The sequence below is a fragment of the Eleginops maclovinus genome, chromosome 16 (genome assembly GCF_036324505.1).
Source record: "Eleginops maclovinus isolate JMC-PN-2008 ecotype Puerto Natales chromosome 16, JC_Emac_rtc_rv5, whole genome shotgun sequence".
Lineage (NCBI taxonomy): Eukaryota > Metazoa > Chordata > Actinopteri > Perciformes > Eleginopidae > Eleginops > Eleginops maclovinus.
The window spans coordinates 23370797-23387884 of record NC_086364.1 but is presented as its reverse complement, the minus strand read 5'-3'; the positions used below and the strand labels follow the sequence as shown (position 1 = coordinate 23387884).

The 17088-nt window shown below is 43.8% G+C and overlaps 1 protein-coding gene across 10 annotated transcripts in view; it reads right to left on the bottom strand.

The window, feature by feature from the left end:
* nfixb (nuclear factor I/Xb) overlaps positions 1–17088 on the bottom strand; it is a 175881-nt gene that overhangs the window by 18292 nt on the left and 140501 nt on the right. For 6 of the 10 annotated variants that reach the window (XM_063904324.1, XM_063904332.1, XM_063904333.1 and 3 more), the window contains 6 exons: positions 11802–11867; positions 11252–11326; positions 10864–10984; positions 8474–8604; positions 6291–6365; positions 1796–1924 (listed from right to left, as the gene is read on the bottom strand). In XM_063904324.1, coding sequence (XP_063760394.1) covers positions 1796–1924; positions 6291–6365; positions 8474–8604; positions 10864–10984; positions 11252–11326; positions 11802–11867 — 597 coding nt within the window. The remainder of the gene's footprint in view (positions 1–1795; positions 1925–6290; positions 6366–8473; positions 8605–10863; positions 10985–11251; positions 11327–11801; positions 11868–17088) is intronic. The other 4 variants (XM_063904325.1, XM_063904331.1, XM_063904329.1 and 1 more) reach the window with 3 other exon arrangements.

Below are 17088 nucleotides of genomic sequence, written 5' to 3'. Positions count from 1 at the left end.
TGATGAATCTTCTCTCCTTTACTCCCAGGATTTAGTTTGAGATTCTTCTCCGTATGTCTGTTATTATTACAGTAGTTGTTTCAGCTCATGATTCAACATGTCCAGCTCTGTCCTCTGCTTGCTTTCCAAACAGATTCAGCTAATATTTAGTAGTCTTCCTGTGCATCTTACTCACTATGCAGTCATGACAAAGGCGAGCGCACAAAGCAGACCAACGACCACCGGCGCTCTGCTGCCCAGAAACGCCTCGACTCCAGGAGCAGTTTTTCTGGGCAGCACTGAGGCACTGGAGACCACCACGAACCTCCCAGACAGTCTCCACACAGAAAGAGAACTCTGCTGATGTCGGGTGGCTCTGTCACGCCGGCGAAAGTGTGTGTAAAAATAAACACATCAGCTGGCCACAACATGAATAGGGTGTGTGTGTGTGTGTGTGTGTGTGTGTGTGTTTGCTGTACATCTTGAGCAGCGAAGGGTCTGTCAACAGACACGCAGGACGGTTTAAATGGCGGTCGACCTCATTGCTCCACATCTGTTCGCTGGTGAGACGGCCTTTGATGTCGCTACAGAACTTCTGTCTGTGTGTATGTATGTCTGTCTGTCTGTGTGTGTGTCTGTCTGTCTGTGTGTGTGTCTGTCTGTCTGTCTGTGTGTCTGTCTGTCTGTCTGTCTGTGTTCCGTTACAGTGACATAAAAAAGGTGTAATCAGATGTGGTTTTGATTACTAGCAGGATTTCAATGTTAAAATGCGTTTTATAATTAAGAAATATACATTAGAGGCTGACATATTGTTTGAATTAGCTTTTCGCTTTTCATTTAGTCTACTTTCATTTCACTTTCAATGGCTGGATCCTACATATCCCATAATGCAATTCGATGCAACTCCATTAATCTCAACTCCAACGCTTTCTAAAACTCTTTTACCTCCAGGACGTTATGCAGGCTGGGGTTCAATTTTGATGTGAGGCAACGAAACAATATGTAGAATATTTAAAAAACAACCCTCAATGATCATACATGTTTTTAGGGTATATTCATTTCTCATATTATAATTCTTATGGTCTATAATAGTATATATATTTATTATCATTGTGTTTATAATTTACTTTATTTATTCTGAATTAACTCTTGAGCATGCATTCTTCATTATAATAATCCTAACCCTACTAATACTTATTCATTTATTTCTTTTGTATTTTGAGAAGGGTGGGGGGGTTCAGATGGACATCATGCATACTTCTGTGTTTTGCACTGAAGGGGAAAATCAAAAACAAACAAGAGAAACGTGTACAAAAAGAAGCAGTGTGTCAACAAGTACAAATAGTAAACAACACTTGAACTGTGTACGTCATTAAGGAACAAAAGCCAGAGCATGAAGCGTTATCATTTCTGCCATTGACAGTATGCGGACCACCCCCCACCCCCCCAGGTCCTGATCATCAGAGGAAAGACATTACACCACCAACCAGAGACTGCACAGACCCAGAAAACTCAAACTCCCAGAATCCCTAGAAGCTCCGTCACCAGTTTGACCTGCACCCTATGGGGGGGGGGGGCAAAGGTGAGCACCCATAGATCCACCTCTGCACCAGGGGGAGGGATGGGGCCTGAAGAGGTGGGGAGTGGGTGGCAGGGGGGCGCATCTATCATTTTGACAACCCAGTTGAGGTTTAACCACGCCCACTTCCACATGATGACGGGGGCGTGGTTCGATCTGAACTGGGTTGGAAAAACAACAGGTGAGGAGAAGAAGGGAGGGGGGGGGGGGGCGATCTGGATCTGGATCTGGTCTCACCTGATCTCACTCCCGCCAGCATTGGCAGTGGGTGGTGGGTGAACGCCATGCGGGGGTGCCTGGTCTGGGAGGACAGGGCGCTGAAATCGAATTTCCCCGGCTTCTTAAGAGAACCAGGCGATGAGAGTCCTGGCAAAAAGGGGATCAACAAAAAAAAAAAATGGCAGAACAGAAACGAGGTTTTAATCAAACATGGCTGCTTTCTTACTTTGACTCTAGACTCAAAAAAGAAGAGGAAAAAAATCTGTCTGGTTTGAGAGTCTCATGATTATGACTGCAATCAATGGATCGGATCATTCATTGATTCGTTTGATTGGCTTAACATACAGATGGGTTTCTCACAATCTGTCTGTCCGATAGAGGGGTGCAGGAATGGGGGGGGGGGGGAAGCTATAGGGGCATAGTCTCAAGAGAGAGGAGAGCTTGGAAATGCGATGGCAGTCCAACCCATGTTTCACCGCTGAGACGAACAGAGCGGCAAACAAACCAGACTACTCCACTGATCCGTCAGAACTGAAGTACTCAGATCTTTTGTTTGAGTAAAAGTAGAAGTACCACAGTGTCGGAATACTCTGTCACAGGTTGATCATATTGTTTAAAGGTACTACATCAAAGTATTGGAGTAGAAGTACAAAGTAGTATAGAAATACTCAAGTAAAGTACAAGTACATCAACATTTTACTGAAGTACAGTACTTGAGTTAATGTACTTAGTTACTTTACACCACTGAATACTACATACAGCTCTGTATTACACACACACACACACACACACACACACACACACACACACACACACACACACACAGGGCCTTTCATTAACAATGTCGATACTCAGTTTGACTCTACATCCATGTGGTATTTGTTTTTACTTTCTTGTATTGGTGTATATTTTACGAGGGGGGGGGGGGGGTTGTTGACCTCATGTTCTGTTCTTAATCCATGTAAAGATATCTGATTGTTATCTGCAGGCTAAGCGCCGGGGAAACTGCGGGAGAAGTTAAGGAAGTATCGAAGCTCTGTCTGTAAATGTCATGAACTCTGCTTTGGTCAAAACGGGCTCTGTAAGTACAGGCCAGCGCAGAAGCATGGCCCGAGTGTGAGCGCTCCAGATGAAAGAGGCTCTCTTCTGAGGGACTTTATTTTGATGTATGGTGAATCCAAAAAGGCACAATTTAGACTTTCAGGGAACCGCAATGTCGGGGTCAAAACTCTGGAAAGAACCGTTCATAAAAGCAGGGAATAATGAGGGGGCAGAAGAACATGAGCGAGGACTTTCGTCTGCTGCCGGACGCTTTGTTTGCTCCGGATCCGCTGGAGAGAGCACGGCGATAAACAACGCTGGCGAGCAAACGGTCCCGTAAACGACACGATATTCACACATATAAAACAAACAAATAAAGAAGAGGGTAATTCCAACGAGGCCCGAAGAGACGTGGAAATAGATTTAACGAGCTGAGCTTATAAAGTCTAACGGAGCAGATTTCTGAAAAGCTTTTCCTCTAATGCCGCACTGGGACATGTTTTATCACTATTTACCCACAATGCTCCAGGCAGCTGTGCACCAAAGACGGTGGGCGACGGCACTTATGTTCAGAGAGGGACGGCATGTGAGCGGATACAATAAGCAGGGCGAGATAAACAGTATTTATGGAGAGAATTATTAAACTGTGAAGACAGAAGGACTCGACATGCTTTAAGTTCGTTCGTGTTTCTGGCTTTATTCCATTTGAATTTAATATACAGGAAATTACAACGCTGAACACTACAGCGAAATAAAGGTTCAAACGATACAAATAAATAACCAGAATTTGAAGAATTACTCATCGTGGTCCCAGAATACTACATCTCAAACTCCTGATTCATTTTGTTCATAAGGTAAATTAAAAAGTCGCGATACAGGCGGCTGAAATGGGTTCCTCTGGGGGGTGGCTGGCATCTCCCTTAGGGATAGGGTGATTTCTTTCCTGAGGAGGGACTGGGAGTAGAACCACTGCTCCTTCGTATTGGGAGGAGCCAGCTGAGGTTCTGGCCACTGGTAAGGATACCTAACCCTAGGCAGGTGTTCCAGGAAAACCCAGGACCAGGTGGACGGGGCTACATCTCCATGCTGGACTGGGAGCACCTTGGACTCCCCAAGTCTGAGCTGGTTGATGTGGCCGGGGAAAGGGATGTTTGAGGCCGTTAACGGGACTCAGATAAGCGGTAGAAGATGGATGCATGGAAATGACAAAAGTATTAGCATCAAAATGTACTAATCTGCACAATAATTCCCACATTTGGGAACAAAAATGAGCCCTACAACTTCACTTTGAGTTCTAACCTTGAGAGTTGAAACTATTTTTGGATTTTCTTTTTACATTTTGAGATTTATTTATTACAAAGTTTGTCGTTATTTTTCCTGAAGATTTGAGCTCTTTTTATTATATATTCTTAAGCTAAATCTAAGTCTGTTTTCTTGTGTCTTGACTGTATCTACATATGAGTTTTTCATGGATGCATTCCTCTCAGAATCCAAATGTAAACGCAGCTGTTTTATAAACCGTGCTGAGAGCCGGGGTGAGAGAACGTACAGTGGCCTCCCTCAGACAGCATGTTGTGTGTTTGAACGCCTCCTCTGCGGTACGTATAGGAAGGAGAGCGTGCCACCACACAGCACAAGTTCAATTATAACCAGCTTATTATGCATAAACAGCCTTAAATTATACATATTGTTTTTAGTCTCTGTGATTCCCCCTCATTAGCTCCTATCTCGCCCAAATATCTGCTTCTTAGCGAGGAGCGGCAAATGAGGCCCAGATGCCCAATGAAAGCTCCGTCTGATAAAACCAACAGAAGTTACTCTGATCTCTCCCTTAATCTGTGTGTGTGTGTGTGTGTGTGTGAGTCACACACACACACACACACAGTTGTTTGTTCTGCATTATTTCGATGCTCTGCTGCTGGCACGCTGCACAGGCAGACTGGAAGCCAATTGCTCCCATGACCCTTTAGCCTTGCCACGCTAACAAGCTGGCGACCACACAACACCTCCCAACTAGCACGTGCACCAAGACACACACACACACACAAAAGCTCACACACACACGTCATTCAGGTAAGCATAAAAACAACAACGAGATGTGTCCCTCATTAGCATACACAAAGACTTTATTCGCTGAAGGACACGTTAGCAACACCAACACCTGACAATTAGCTGGAGTTCTATAGAGTGGTGCAGGGATGAGTGCTCAACCTGGGAATGAGTCAGCATTTTAGCACTTCCTGTTCCCTCGCCTGGAAGTCAATGGTTTTCTGAATGTGTTTTGGCCTGAAATAAGGTCAGAGGTTATCACCCCTGCACCGTTCTATATCAATATCACCTTTCCCCCCTCCTGGTGATCTCCCCCCCCCCGAACAGCAGCAGCAAGCAGGCAGCAGCAGAAGAGCACAGAGACAGCAGACTTAATGATGGATTACATGATGACCTGCGATGCCTGGGAGCTTTTCATTCAGGTAGAGGATCACCTCCAGAGCAGGCGGAGGCGGAGACCCTCCCACCTTCCCCTCCTTTTCCTCCCCTCCTCATCTCTCACTCCCACTCCCACCAGCACCAGCACCAGAACAGATGTCTGCTGTAACCCAGTAGCTCCCTTCGCTGTAGACACATGGAGGCACCATCTGGACCCGAACGCTGCTCCTCTCCAGATTGGGGAGTGTGTGTTTGTGTGCGTGAATGTAAATCAGAGAAAGAGTGAAATGTACATATGTGTGTGTGTGTGTGTGTGTGTGTGTGTGTGTGTGTGTGTGTGTGTGTGTGTGTGTGTGTGTGTGTGTGTGTGTGCGCCATAAGTAAATGTGAGTAAGCATGTCTCGGAGACAGAAGGCCCGGTGCTTTGATGACACACCTGAGCGCCTTCAGTCCAGTTTGTTTGGGTCGTATGTTGTTTTTTTTCTGCCGCTGTTTCTCAAAAAGGCTGAGTTGGACAGCACTCAACAGTTCTGTCTAAAAAAGCCGGCTGCATGAAGCGGCTAACACTCAAAACACACACACACACACACACACACACACTCCGTCTCTCTGCGCAACAAAATTACACCCAAAGCACTTAGCTGCACGTCGCTGACAGATTCACACCGCCACTCAAAGCTGTTTGTATGCATGTGTGACAACACTGTGGTTTCTGGGATATGATAATGCACATAATTTGACGTTGAAAACACAAGTTTGTCAGGATTAGAGAGATTCAGAGACGTGTCGAAAAGCATCGGGGACGTCTTCATCTTCCCCGGCTTCCACAATAACATCTTTGAGGCGGACGGGCGGTGCATGTTATGGAGCTACTGGGCGACCAAAAGGCTTTGGTTAACCCACAACGGACAACAGCAGACATCTGGCAGAAACAACCCCACCCAGCGGCAGCACAGCCAGAGAGAGAGAGAGAAGGAGCACACAGACAGAGAGAGGTATACAGGGTGGTGCACGGCATGTATATAAGGTTTAATGTTGTTCTAACCATGGTAAGGAAACTGCACTCCATCGCTCTCATGCTTAATCTTCCTCTCCTGCACACTGGCCAAATGGTGCTGCACTGAAAGGCCAAACAGGGGAGAAGGGAAGAGTTAACAACGGAGGGAAAAGAATCAGAGAGGGAGAGAAAGTGGTTAAATAATGGGCATCAAGGGACGGTAATGTTACAGAGTGCAGCGAGGGTCTGTAAAATCATGACATCATTACTGCTGGGGGTTTTAAAATGGCAGCCTGTGAGTGGGAGTGATGCATTTTAAACAGCTAAACCCCAGAGATATACATGAAGTCTTAAATACATTTCACATGGTGCCCATCAGGACGGTGAGCAATGATGACAGCCAAGGGGTGACTGGTGATGATTTAAGAAGGGTGGAAACACAGACTGCATATTAAGAAGGTTAAACTGTGTCAGGGAATAATGTGAAAGGGATGTGTGTTACTTTTAAATGACATTACTGTACGCTACATGTGAAGCTACAGTTGGTTAGCTTAGCATAAACAGTAATAACAGGAGTAATAGCTAGTCTGGCTTTGTCTAAAACGTAACACACTCTGCCTACCAGTACTTCAAAAACTCAGTCATAAAACTGTTGGACCTTGTTGGTTTAATCTGTACTCAACCAGAGTGTGAAAACAACACTTTGAGGCTACAGTTAAGAAAAGGGCGGGAAACAGCTATCCTAAGTAGCGTGCTATACCTTGCTTTGTTCGTACTAAATTTGAAGTACACAGACAACATGTAAGGTAACTGTTTCCATTTCCAGTCCTTGCTAAGGTAACGGTTGTTGGTTGTAGCTGAGCCAGAGGCCGGTTAGCTTAGCTTAGCAAAAGTGCATGAAAGAGGAGTCATCACCTAGCTAAGGTAGCATGTTATATCTTGTTTGTTTAATTTATACTAAGTTGGAAGAATACAGACACCATGTAAGGTAACTGTTTCCATTTCCAGTCCTTGCTAAGGTAAGTGGTTGCTGGTTGTAGCTGAGCCAAGGCCGGTTAGCTAGCTGACAAAAGGACTGGAACGGGGCAGATAGCCTGGCTAGCATTTTAAATGTTGGTGTTTCTCATTCGAAAACTAAGGATTAGAGAAGTTGTGAATGGATGAGGGTAGAAAGAGATTAAGGATGATAATGGTGGAGACAACATAGTACTGACGCAAAGGGAAGTGGAGGGGGAGGAGGGGAGCTGTGGTCCACATCAGGTAGTGGGAAATTACCACCTGAACACATGTTCTCTTAAAGCTTCAGCTCTTATGAAGTTCAGTAATATTTCAAAGCTAAGGATGTTTATTTCTGAAGTTAAACTATTTGCTTTTTCTGGGATTATAAGATTGATACCACTCTCTGAAGTACATATTCAACTACAACCAGCAGTCGGTTAGCTTAGCTTAGCTTAGCATAAAGACTGAAGACGGAGTGGAAAAATCTAGCCTGGCTCTGGGTTGACTAAATAAATCTGCCTTCCAGTTTCTCTAAAGCTTTCTGTTTGTTTACTCTGCAGAAAGATTACTGTGCACATTCCCCCGCAAAAAAAACCCACAATGCATTGTTTTGCACTTTTGATCGGATTAAACAAACAAGGCATGCGGTGCTGATTAATGAGCTTTAGAGGCAGAGCTGCTAGGCAGATTCTGTAACCAGGCTAGTGGTTGCCTTGATGTTATGCTAAGCTAACCAGCTGCAGCTTCACATCAACGAGCGAATATTAATCTTCTCCTTCAACCCTCAACACGAAAGCTTCCATTCGTACATTAAAGTGGGATTGCATGAGGTACTTATGGAGAGTGTTTCCTGAGCCAAGCCAGTCTTTATGCTAAGCTAAGCTAGCTACAGACTACTTAATGATAGACATACCTCTTTTAAGTTTAGGACAATATAATACTTAGAGAGAAATGAAGATGTTCTGTCTTGTAGAGAGATACATGAGAGGAATAATTGGTATCAAACTTCTCTTCGAACCCTAAATCAAGAAAGTGAATCAGGATTTCTAACTAAATGCAAATTAAATGTTAAAATAAAAGTGTTTTCAGGCGCTTTAAAGTTCAATGTTGAAGTTTTATAAGCCTCTCTCTAGCTTTAAACATCTGTAAAATGTGTCTGATTGATGTGGACCAGCTCCAGGATTGGGGTTAGGGTTGCACGATGTGTCGGGGGGGGGTGCTAGCGGCACTACCTGCGTCCACGTCGTTGGGCCAGCCGCTGGACTGAGAGCTGCTGCCGGCCGCCGGGGATCGACCCGAGTAGAACACATCGTCCACCGGACTCTCCATCTCGCTGTCGTCGATGGACTTACGCTTGTTGGAGCTGAAAGGAAAAATAAGAGTGAGGTTGTTCTACACACGTCCTGCTCTGTTTCAGTTGGTTTTAATGAGCAGTTTGTGTTTTTTTAATGCCGTCTTTCCATCAAATGTGCAGCTTCAGTCCTGGTTTATAAAGCGTATAGTATAAATCATCTTCCAATTTAGGTTTACACCTTTAAAGCAAACTTCATTTAAACTCATTACCACAACTTTTACTCTCCTTTTGGTCATTTATTGTCAATAGTACCTCATTTACACACAATTCACCTTCATTTTGAGTTTAAAAAGGCAGAAATGTGAATGACTTTGACTATCAGAGAAACCTTTTAATGGGTTATCATGGACTGGTTTGTGTCAAAGTTTAGTTTGAGTGGTTTTGGGACCATTGAATGGTTTTAATGACAGCACATAATGACACCAGATGCTATTAATAACAAAAAACCCACAGAATTCAAGTGGTCATGGTAAGAGTGATCATTCATTTCTTTCAAGAAGAAAGTAGGTTGAAATCATCCGTGTTATTTTTGTGGCAATTAGATGAAATAACCCCAAATTACGACATAAAACCGTTAAAAAAGCGGCACATTTAACTCGACAACAGGAAGCCAAAATGGGATTTTATCATTTGTTTTTGTTGCCTAAATATGTCAAAATGTTTCTTTGTAAAGCACTTTGCCTTGATTTGAAATGTGCTTGTTAGATAAACTCTCCTTGTTTGTTTTAGAGGGAAAGAAAAGAGTTGTTTGATTTCATTTCAGGGCTTTAGAGATCTTCCATTGTTCCTAAGCGTGCATGTTGCTGGTTTCTCACGGGCACTTCTAATGGGGCTCTAATGTATGCATGCACATCCTTTGTGGGGGCATTTGAGGACAGTATATGGGTGCATATTCCCCCTGCAGTCAGACATGCATCTCCCTGAAATCAATAGTTATTCAAATTTCCAAACGTGGAGGTTTCCCCTGCGATGTTTTCTTTTCGTATTATGTTTGAGCCGAAGGGGGAGAAGCATCCCGACTGGAGACAGCGAGACAAACAGGAGGCCTGACTTCATTCAGCGTGCTGTACACACACCGGCCCGCAGCAGAAACTGATCTGTGTGTGTGTGTGTGTGTGTGTGTGTGTGTGTGTGTGTGTGTGTGTAGTGACGCTGGAACTCATTTGTGCGTGTGTTAGCAGATTCTTATAGACTCATACATCTGTGACCAATAAAATGAAAGGCTCTCGTGAACGTAAAGCGATCCAAAATGTTTAAATATGTGCTCGCTCGTGTGCATTTCTGTGTGACAGCAGTGTGTGTGTGTGTGTGTGTGTGTGTGATGCAGGGCTCTGTGTTACATTAGCATCAGGGGAGAGGTTCTGTAATGAGTGTAACTACCTCCGTGGGAGACTTGCATAAAGCTCCATCTCAGTCCTGCAGCGTGAGATGAGCGAGAGAGAAGAGGGAAGTAACGGAGACACAAAAACAGAGAGAGAGACGGACAGATCACAGGGAATGAAGAGGGTTAGCGGTGATGAAGAGGAGGAAGAAAAGGGAGAGAAAGCACAATCAAAAAGCAGAGCAAGCATAAACAATACAGCAGTGTAAGGCGCTAATGAGGCTAACAGCTAGCCGTACCATCACCACTTCTTCATGGAGTTGTTTTAGGTATTAAAGAGGACATACTAAACTCATTTTCAGGGTGATATCAGGATTGAGTGTCTCTACAGTGACTTGTTTCCATGTTCTAAAAGGTTTTTATTTCTTTCATACTGACTGAGCTGCAAAGAGCGTCCTCTCAAACTTGAAATTCGACCCAAAAGTTGTCAAATTTAGCCCAATGGGAGTACCAATATGACCATTTTCTGGTTAAAACTGCCATTTTGGATCCTGAAACTGCCAGAAATAGATTCAGCATCCACAATAACCCCCAGAACCACTCAGAATTGTCTGAATCGGCCTATTTTTGAACTATTGTCCACGTATGCCATTACGCAATTTATGCTAATTGTGCTAACTGCCCAAAATACGCAGGTTAGCATCCGGCAGTTTCTATGTGCTGGAGACCCCTACTATACATTTCTGTCATTAAACTTTGGGGTCCTCAACATTTTTGGGGTCACTAAGCTGGCTACCACTAAATGGGAATGAGTGTGTGTGTACGGCCCCTTCAGAGGTTACAGAGTTAAGAAGAGAAGAGTGTTAGTACAGGGAAACGTGCACTTTGAGCAGGTGTGTGTGTGTGTGTGTGTGTGTGTGTGTGTGTGTGTGTGCGCGTGTGTGTACCTGGTGGAGGGGGTGGAGGTGATGGAGCGTCGGCCCAGCGTCACCTGGTTGATGTTGTAATATCCGGGGCTGTCCAGGTCGGCCAGGGAGAAGTTCGGACCGGTCGCTGTAGCAACCGGGGCTGAGACACACACACACACACACACACACACACACACACACACACACACACACACACACACACACACACACAATAATCTTTAGTTTATTTATCTCAATAACGCTCAACCTCACTGACTTCCACACAAGAGGACAGGAGAGTGCTACAATGCCGACTTGTTTCCAGCTGTAGGACTCATTCCTGCACCACTCTATCCTTTCAAACAGAAGACGTTTGCTACAGGTGTAACGTCACCATTCAGGTGTTCCAGGAGAGACTGGGACTCACTCTGTGACACTCGGACCAGCTCCGCCACGTTCCAAACCCCTGAAGTCACAAAGCAGTCCTGGAAACTCAAGTGACCTGCAGGAGAAATACAGACAGAGAATCAGAATCACATTCAAATAAAATGAAATCTGCAATAAAATAATACAAATAAAATAGACTAAAACATTTAAAATATAAATAAAAGTTGCATTTGAAATTTTAAACACAGAATAATAACAATCTTTCCATCCGTCCATCACTTCCCTTACCCCCCCCCCATCTCATGTTCCCCCGCCCCCTTCACTCTGTCCTCCGGGTTCACCACAGCAAGGACGATGAGGTCATTGCTCAGCGGCCGCCATGTGGTTCCCATCTTCCAATAACGTCAGTGTGATTTATGAGTCCCAGCGAACCCCCCCACTCCACCCACTACAGTACCATGGGCTCCCCTTACCATAATATAGGCCTGTGTGTGTGTGTGTGTGTGTGTGTGTGTGTGTGTGTGTGTGTGATTGTAGGTATGTCAAACATGTCTAAAGCATGCGTGTGTGCAACCGGGCTGTAAACTCGCCGTTGGGGGGGGGCTTCACGTCTGTGTCCCCCTGCTGGTTTGAGTTGTCTGATTGTCCTGATTGTTCTGGAAGACACAAAAAAAGAGGGAGAGATGTTTAGTCAGGTGGAAATTACCCAGAGAGAGGTGGGGGGGGGGGGTGGGGGTGAGAATCAGGAGGAACTGTTGAGAAAGTTGACTGAGGTTTGGAAAAAGTACTGGGAGGCTATAGCGCTGTGGGATAGTGCCACATCTTAGGATCAGGGGAGCGCCGGTTCAATCCCCCTGCAGTCAGCATGCGGCTGTGTCCCTGGGGACCTTCAGCCCAAGCTGCTCCTGTGGGGGTTCCGCAGTACTTGTGATTCTATTCATTTTTTATTGCACACTTTTACTAAAACGTCTTTTGTCTGTTTGTATTTTTATTAAATATTTAATGTTTGATTTCACATTTTTATTTACCTGAGTTTTACTATTTTTAATTATTATTCCACAATCTCACTTTCACTTTTCCCTTCTTTGAGAGAGTCGTACTTTTTATTTTAAATTACATTTATTTTATTCGATGTGAGTCGCCTTGGATAAAAGCGTCTAACAACTAACATGCCAGAGTTTAAAAGTCCTGAGTTCAAAATCTTACAGAAGTATTGTCAACAAAAATGGACCCGAGTTTCAGAAGCATGCAGAATGTCTTCGGTCGCGTTCACACCAGCCTAGTTTAGTCCGGTTGAACTGGGAGGTCTTCAAAGTCTTTAGCGGAAGAATGAAATGAAACCTTCGGAAAAAGGAACAATGTAATAAACTTGCACCAAAGAAGAGAGTCTGCTGTTCTGTTTCCGAAGGTTCCATTCCGCTTCATCCTTCTATCGGGAATGCCCCCTCTTTCCCAAAGTGTTGTGTTGAAGAGGGGTGCAGGAATGAGTCCTAAAACCCGGGAATGACTCAGCAGTTTACCTCTTCCATAACCATAAAAAGGGAAGTAGATTTCTCCTATGTTGGAAAGAGGCAATATACCCATGAAATGAGTAGTATATATGCTGCACATCACATAAAATAACTACAGGCTTCAAACTGAAGAAGCGGAGTAAAAGTTCCATGATGGAGTTTGATCTGGAGTGGAGCACGAGTGAGACGTTAATGGAAACACTCAAGCAAGTACTGGAAACATGACGCTGTGGGGGAGAAACGACTCTACAGTCGGTAGTAATACCACAGTCCATTGGTGTCGCATTACTCCTTTACTTTTTTGAATACGTACTACAGATTGGTAGTGCAGTACCGCATCATACCATGTGGTTTTAGAGTTGTGTAAATGGAGGGAAGTACAAAGTAACATATCTTCCTCCAACTCAAGACGTCTTGGTGCATTCCCCCGCTGAGGGACCAATACAGGATTTCTGATGTCCTGATTTTCATGATGTAATTAGTCACAGTTTGCATACTTTGTGTACTATTCATTAATTAAGAAGTATATATATACACAGTATATAAATCATGTAATCAAATGACTGTATTTATGTAAAAGTAAGGATGGATTACAAGAGAGAAATTGATGTTGGAGAGTGAAAGTATGAAGGAACAGAAAAAGCCCCCCAGAGTTAAACTGAAGTACCGTTCTGGAGTGAATGTACTTTCCATCGGTGCTGACAGGAAGTGTGTATTCTGGAAAACACACACGGGTCTGAGATCACAGACGTTAACCCCGGATTGAAAGCGTCAGAGTTCTGTTCGCTTCTCTCTCACGCACACACTGTATTTCAGCGAAGGCCTCTGACGGGGCAAGTTGTGTAAAGTTTTTACCCAGAAGCCTCTGCTCTGCTGACTCTGAGTCGGGGGGGCTCAGACTCTGTGCACTGGGTGTGTTCTGGTGCTTGTGTTGCCTCTCCTGTGAGTGTTTACCTCCTCTCTATAGGAGCCGCGGGCAGCGAGCCACACTCCTCTTTGGCCGCTCTTCTCCGTGTGCGTCATGCAGCCTGCAGGACTTTATGGTTGTATCGTTTAAATGTATACAAATATAAATATATAAATACAAATATATAAATACAAATATACAAATACAAATATATAAATATGTAAATACAGCATTCAGCCCAATAACCCCACTGGAGCTTTAAGGCCGGGCTGAGCCAAGTCGGTTCAGGTTATTAAATGCAGCGTAGGCAGAGGTGGAGGAAGTACTCAGATCTTGAGTAAAAGTAAAAGTACTCAGATCTTGAGTAAAAGTAGAAGTACTCAGATCTTGAGTAAAAGTAGAAGTACTCAGATCTTGAGTAAAAGTAAAAGTACTCAGATCTTGAGTAAAAGTAAAAGTACTCAGATCTTGAGTAAAAGTAGAAGTACTCAGATCTTGAGAAAAAGTAAAAGTACTCAGATCTTGAGTAAAAGTAAAAGTACTCAGATCTTGAGTAAAAGTAAAAGTACTCAGATCTTGAGTAAAAGTAGAAGTACTCAGATCTTGAGTAAAAGTAGAAGTACTCAGATCTTGAGTAAAAGTAAAAGTACTCAGATCTTGAGTAAAAGTAGAAGTACTCAGATCTTGAGTAAAAGTAGAAGTACTCAGATATTGAGTAAAAGTAGAAGTACTCTGATCTTGTACTTGAGTGAAAGTAGAAGTACTCAGATCTTGAGTGAAAGTAAAAGTACTCAGATCTTGAGTAAAAGTAGAAGTACTCAGGTCTTGAGTAAAAGTAGAAGTACTCAGATCTTGAGTAAAAGTAGAAGTACTCAGATCTTGTACTTGAGTAAAAGTAGAAGTACTCAGATTTTGTACTTGAGTAAAGTAGAAGTACTCAGATCTTGTACTTGAGTAAAAGTAGAAGTACTCAGATTTTGTAATTGAGTAAAGTAGAAGTACTCAGGTCTTGTACTTGAGTAAAGTAGAAGTACTCAGGTCTTGTTCTTGAGTAAAGTAGAAGTACTCAGGTCTTGTTCTTGAGTAAAGTAGAAGTACTCAGATTTTGTACTTGAGTAAAAGTAGAAGTACTCATATTTTGTAATTGAGTAAAGTAGAAGTACTCAGGTCTTGTACTTGAGTAAAGTAGAAGTACTCAGGTCTTGTTCTTGAGTAAAGTAGAAGTACTCAGGTCTTGTACTTGAGTAAAGTAGAAGTACTCAGGTCTTGTACTTGAGTAAAGTAGAAGTACTCAGGTCTTGTTCTTGAGTAAAGTAGAAGTACTCAGGTCTTGTTCTTGAGTAAAGTAGAAGTACTCAGATCTTGTACTTGAGTAAAGTAGAAGTACTCAGATCTTGTACTTGAGTAAAGTAGAAGTACTCAGGTCTTGTACTTGAGTAAAGTAGAAGTACTCAGGTCTTGTACTTGAGTAAAGTAGAAGTACTCAGGTCTTGTTCTTGAGTAAAGTAGAAGTACTCAGGTCTTGTACTTGAGTAAAGTAGAAGTACTCAGGTCTTGTTCTTGAGTAAAGTAGAAGTACTCAGATCTAGTATTTGAGTAAAGTAGAAGTACCAGAGTGTAGGAATACTCTGTCACAGTAAAAGAAGAAAGTATTAGCATCAAAGTAAACTTAGTATTCCTACTTCTAAGTTTAAGTACAGGATCTGAGTTCTTCTCCACCTCTGACGGCCGCTGGAACAAATCTCTTTTTAAAACAACTTGTGAGTCTCCTGAATTCAGACGGGCCCGTCTCCAGCCCAGATCAGAGTCCTATTCTTGGGTGGCATGACAGCGGCCGGCGTGCCAGAGAGCTGCTATTCAGCCCGGCCGCACAAAGCCCAGACGAGACGACAAAACCAGAACCTGGAGGCCGAGTCGGGGTTAGGGTTTCTGTTCCTGTCCGTCCATCTTCCCTCCTCTCACACTCGCTCTGCTTCCTTCTCTCTGTGGATTCCTGGCAGCCATCTTAGCGCTTGGCAGCCATCTTAGCTTTGGCGGTACCCATGCATTCCTGCTAGCTGACGACACACACACACACATTCACACTCACACTCACACTCACACTCACACTCACACTCACACACACACACACACACACACAAACCCAACGCTCTTTAAGATAAAAAGACCTGCAGAGGATAGAAGATGCAAATGGAGCGAAGAAGACAAAACCACCAAGAGACTCGTCTGCAAAGTGTCTCTCTCACACACACACACACACACACACACACACACACACACACACACACACACACACACACACACTCTGATAAAGTATAGAAGAGTGTTCATGTAGGATGATAAACTGAACCCTGAGGTCCTGACGATGCATTTCTCTTCAGACCTCGGGACAGATATCCTCTGGTTTCCCAAGCCAAAAAATGACGGTGGCCGGTTGTCATGACAACAGGGATGTGAGCGCCAGGTCCCTGATGACGGGCGCTGGCGGTTGAAGCCTCATGGTGCGTGTGTGTCTGTGTGTGTGTCGCTGTTTGCCCTGGCAGTCAATACAAGTGCAGATACTAAAGAAGCCCAGCGGCTCCAGAGCTGCTGCAGAACCAGGGCGACCCTTTACTGGGTTTAATGGTTGAATCCAAACCAGTCGATGACATTATCAAAACTATGCTTCAACATCTTTTCACTAACAACATTGTAAAAGTGGAGTCAGTTAAAGGGGCCCTATTTGAGTGTTTCATAGTGATGTCACTGTGTTCCTTAACTGTGGTTACGTTACAGTGGTGCAGGAATGAGTCCGAAAACCCGGAAGTGAGCTAGCATTTTACAACATCCGGTTCCCTCGTCTCAGAGTCAGAGGGATTTCTCCGTAGGGTTTTGGAAAATAGCTGGAAATAAGATCTGTGGCTGACATAAGTTTAAGAGACGGGTCACGCTTTGTTCTGCGACGTTAAACACACCAGCAGGACCCCCCCCAACGGCTGGTTCCTGTTAGTGTTCACTTCCTGTTAGTGTTCACTCCTGTTAGTGTTTACTTCCTGTTAGTGTTCACTTCCTGTTAGTGTTCACTCCCTGTTAGTGTTCACTTCCTGTTAGTGTTCACTCCCTGTTAGTGTTTACTTCCTGTTAGTGTTCACTTCCTGTTAGTGTTCACTCCCTGTTAGTGTTCACTTCCTGTTAGTGTTTACTTCCTGTTAGTGTTCACTTCCTGTTAGTGTTCACTTCCTGTTAGTGTTCACTTCCTGTTAGTGTTTACTTCCTGTTAGTGTTCACTTCCTGTAAGTGTTTACTTCCTGTTAGTGTTCACTTCCTGTTAGTCTTTACTTCCTGTTAGTGTTCACTTCCTGTTAGTGTTTACTTCCTGTTAGTGTTCACTTCCTGTTAGTGTTCACTTCCTGTTAGTGTTGACTTCCTGTTAGTGTTCACTTCCTGTTAGTGTTCACTCCCTGTTAGTGTTTACTTCCT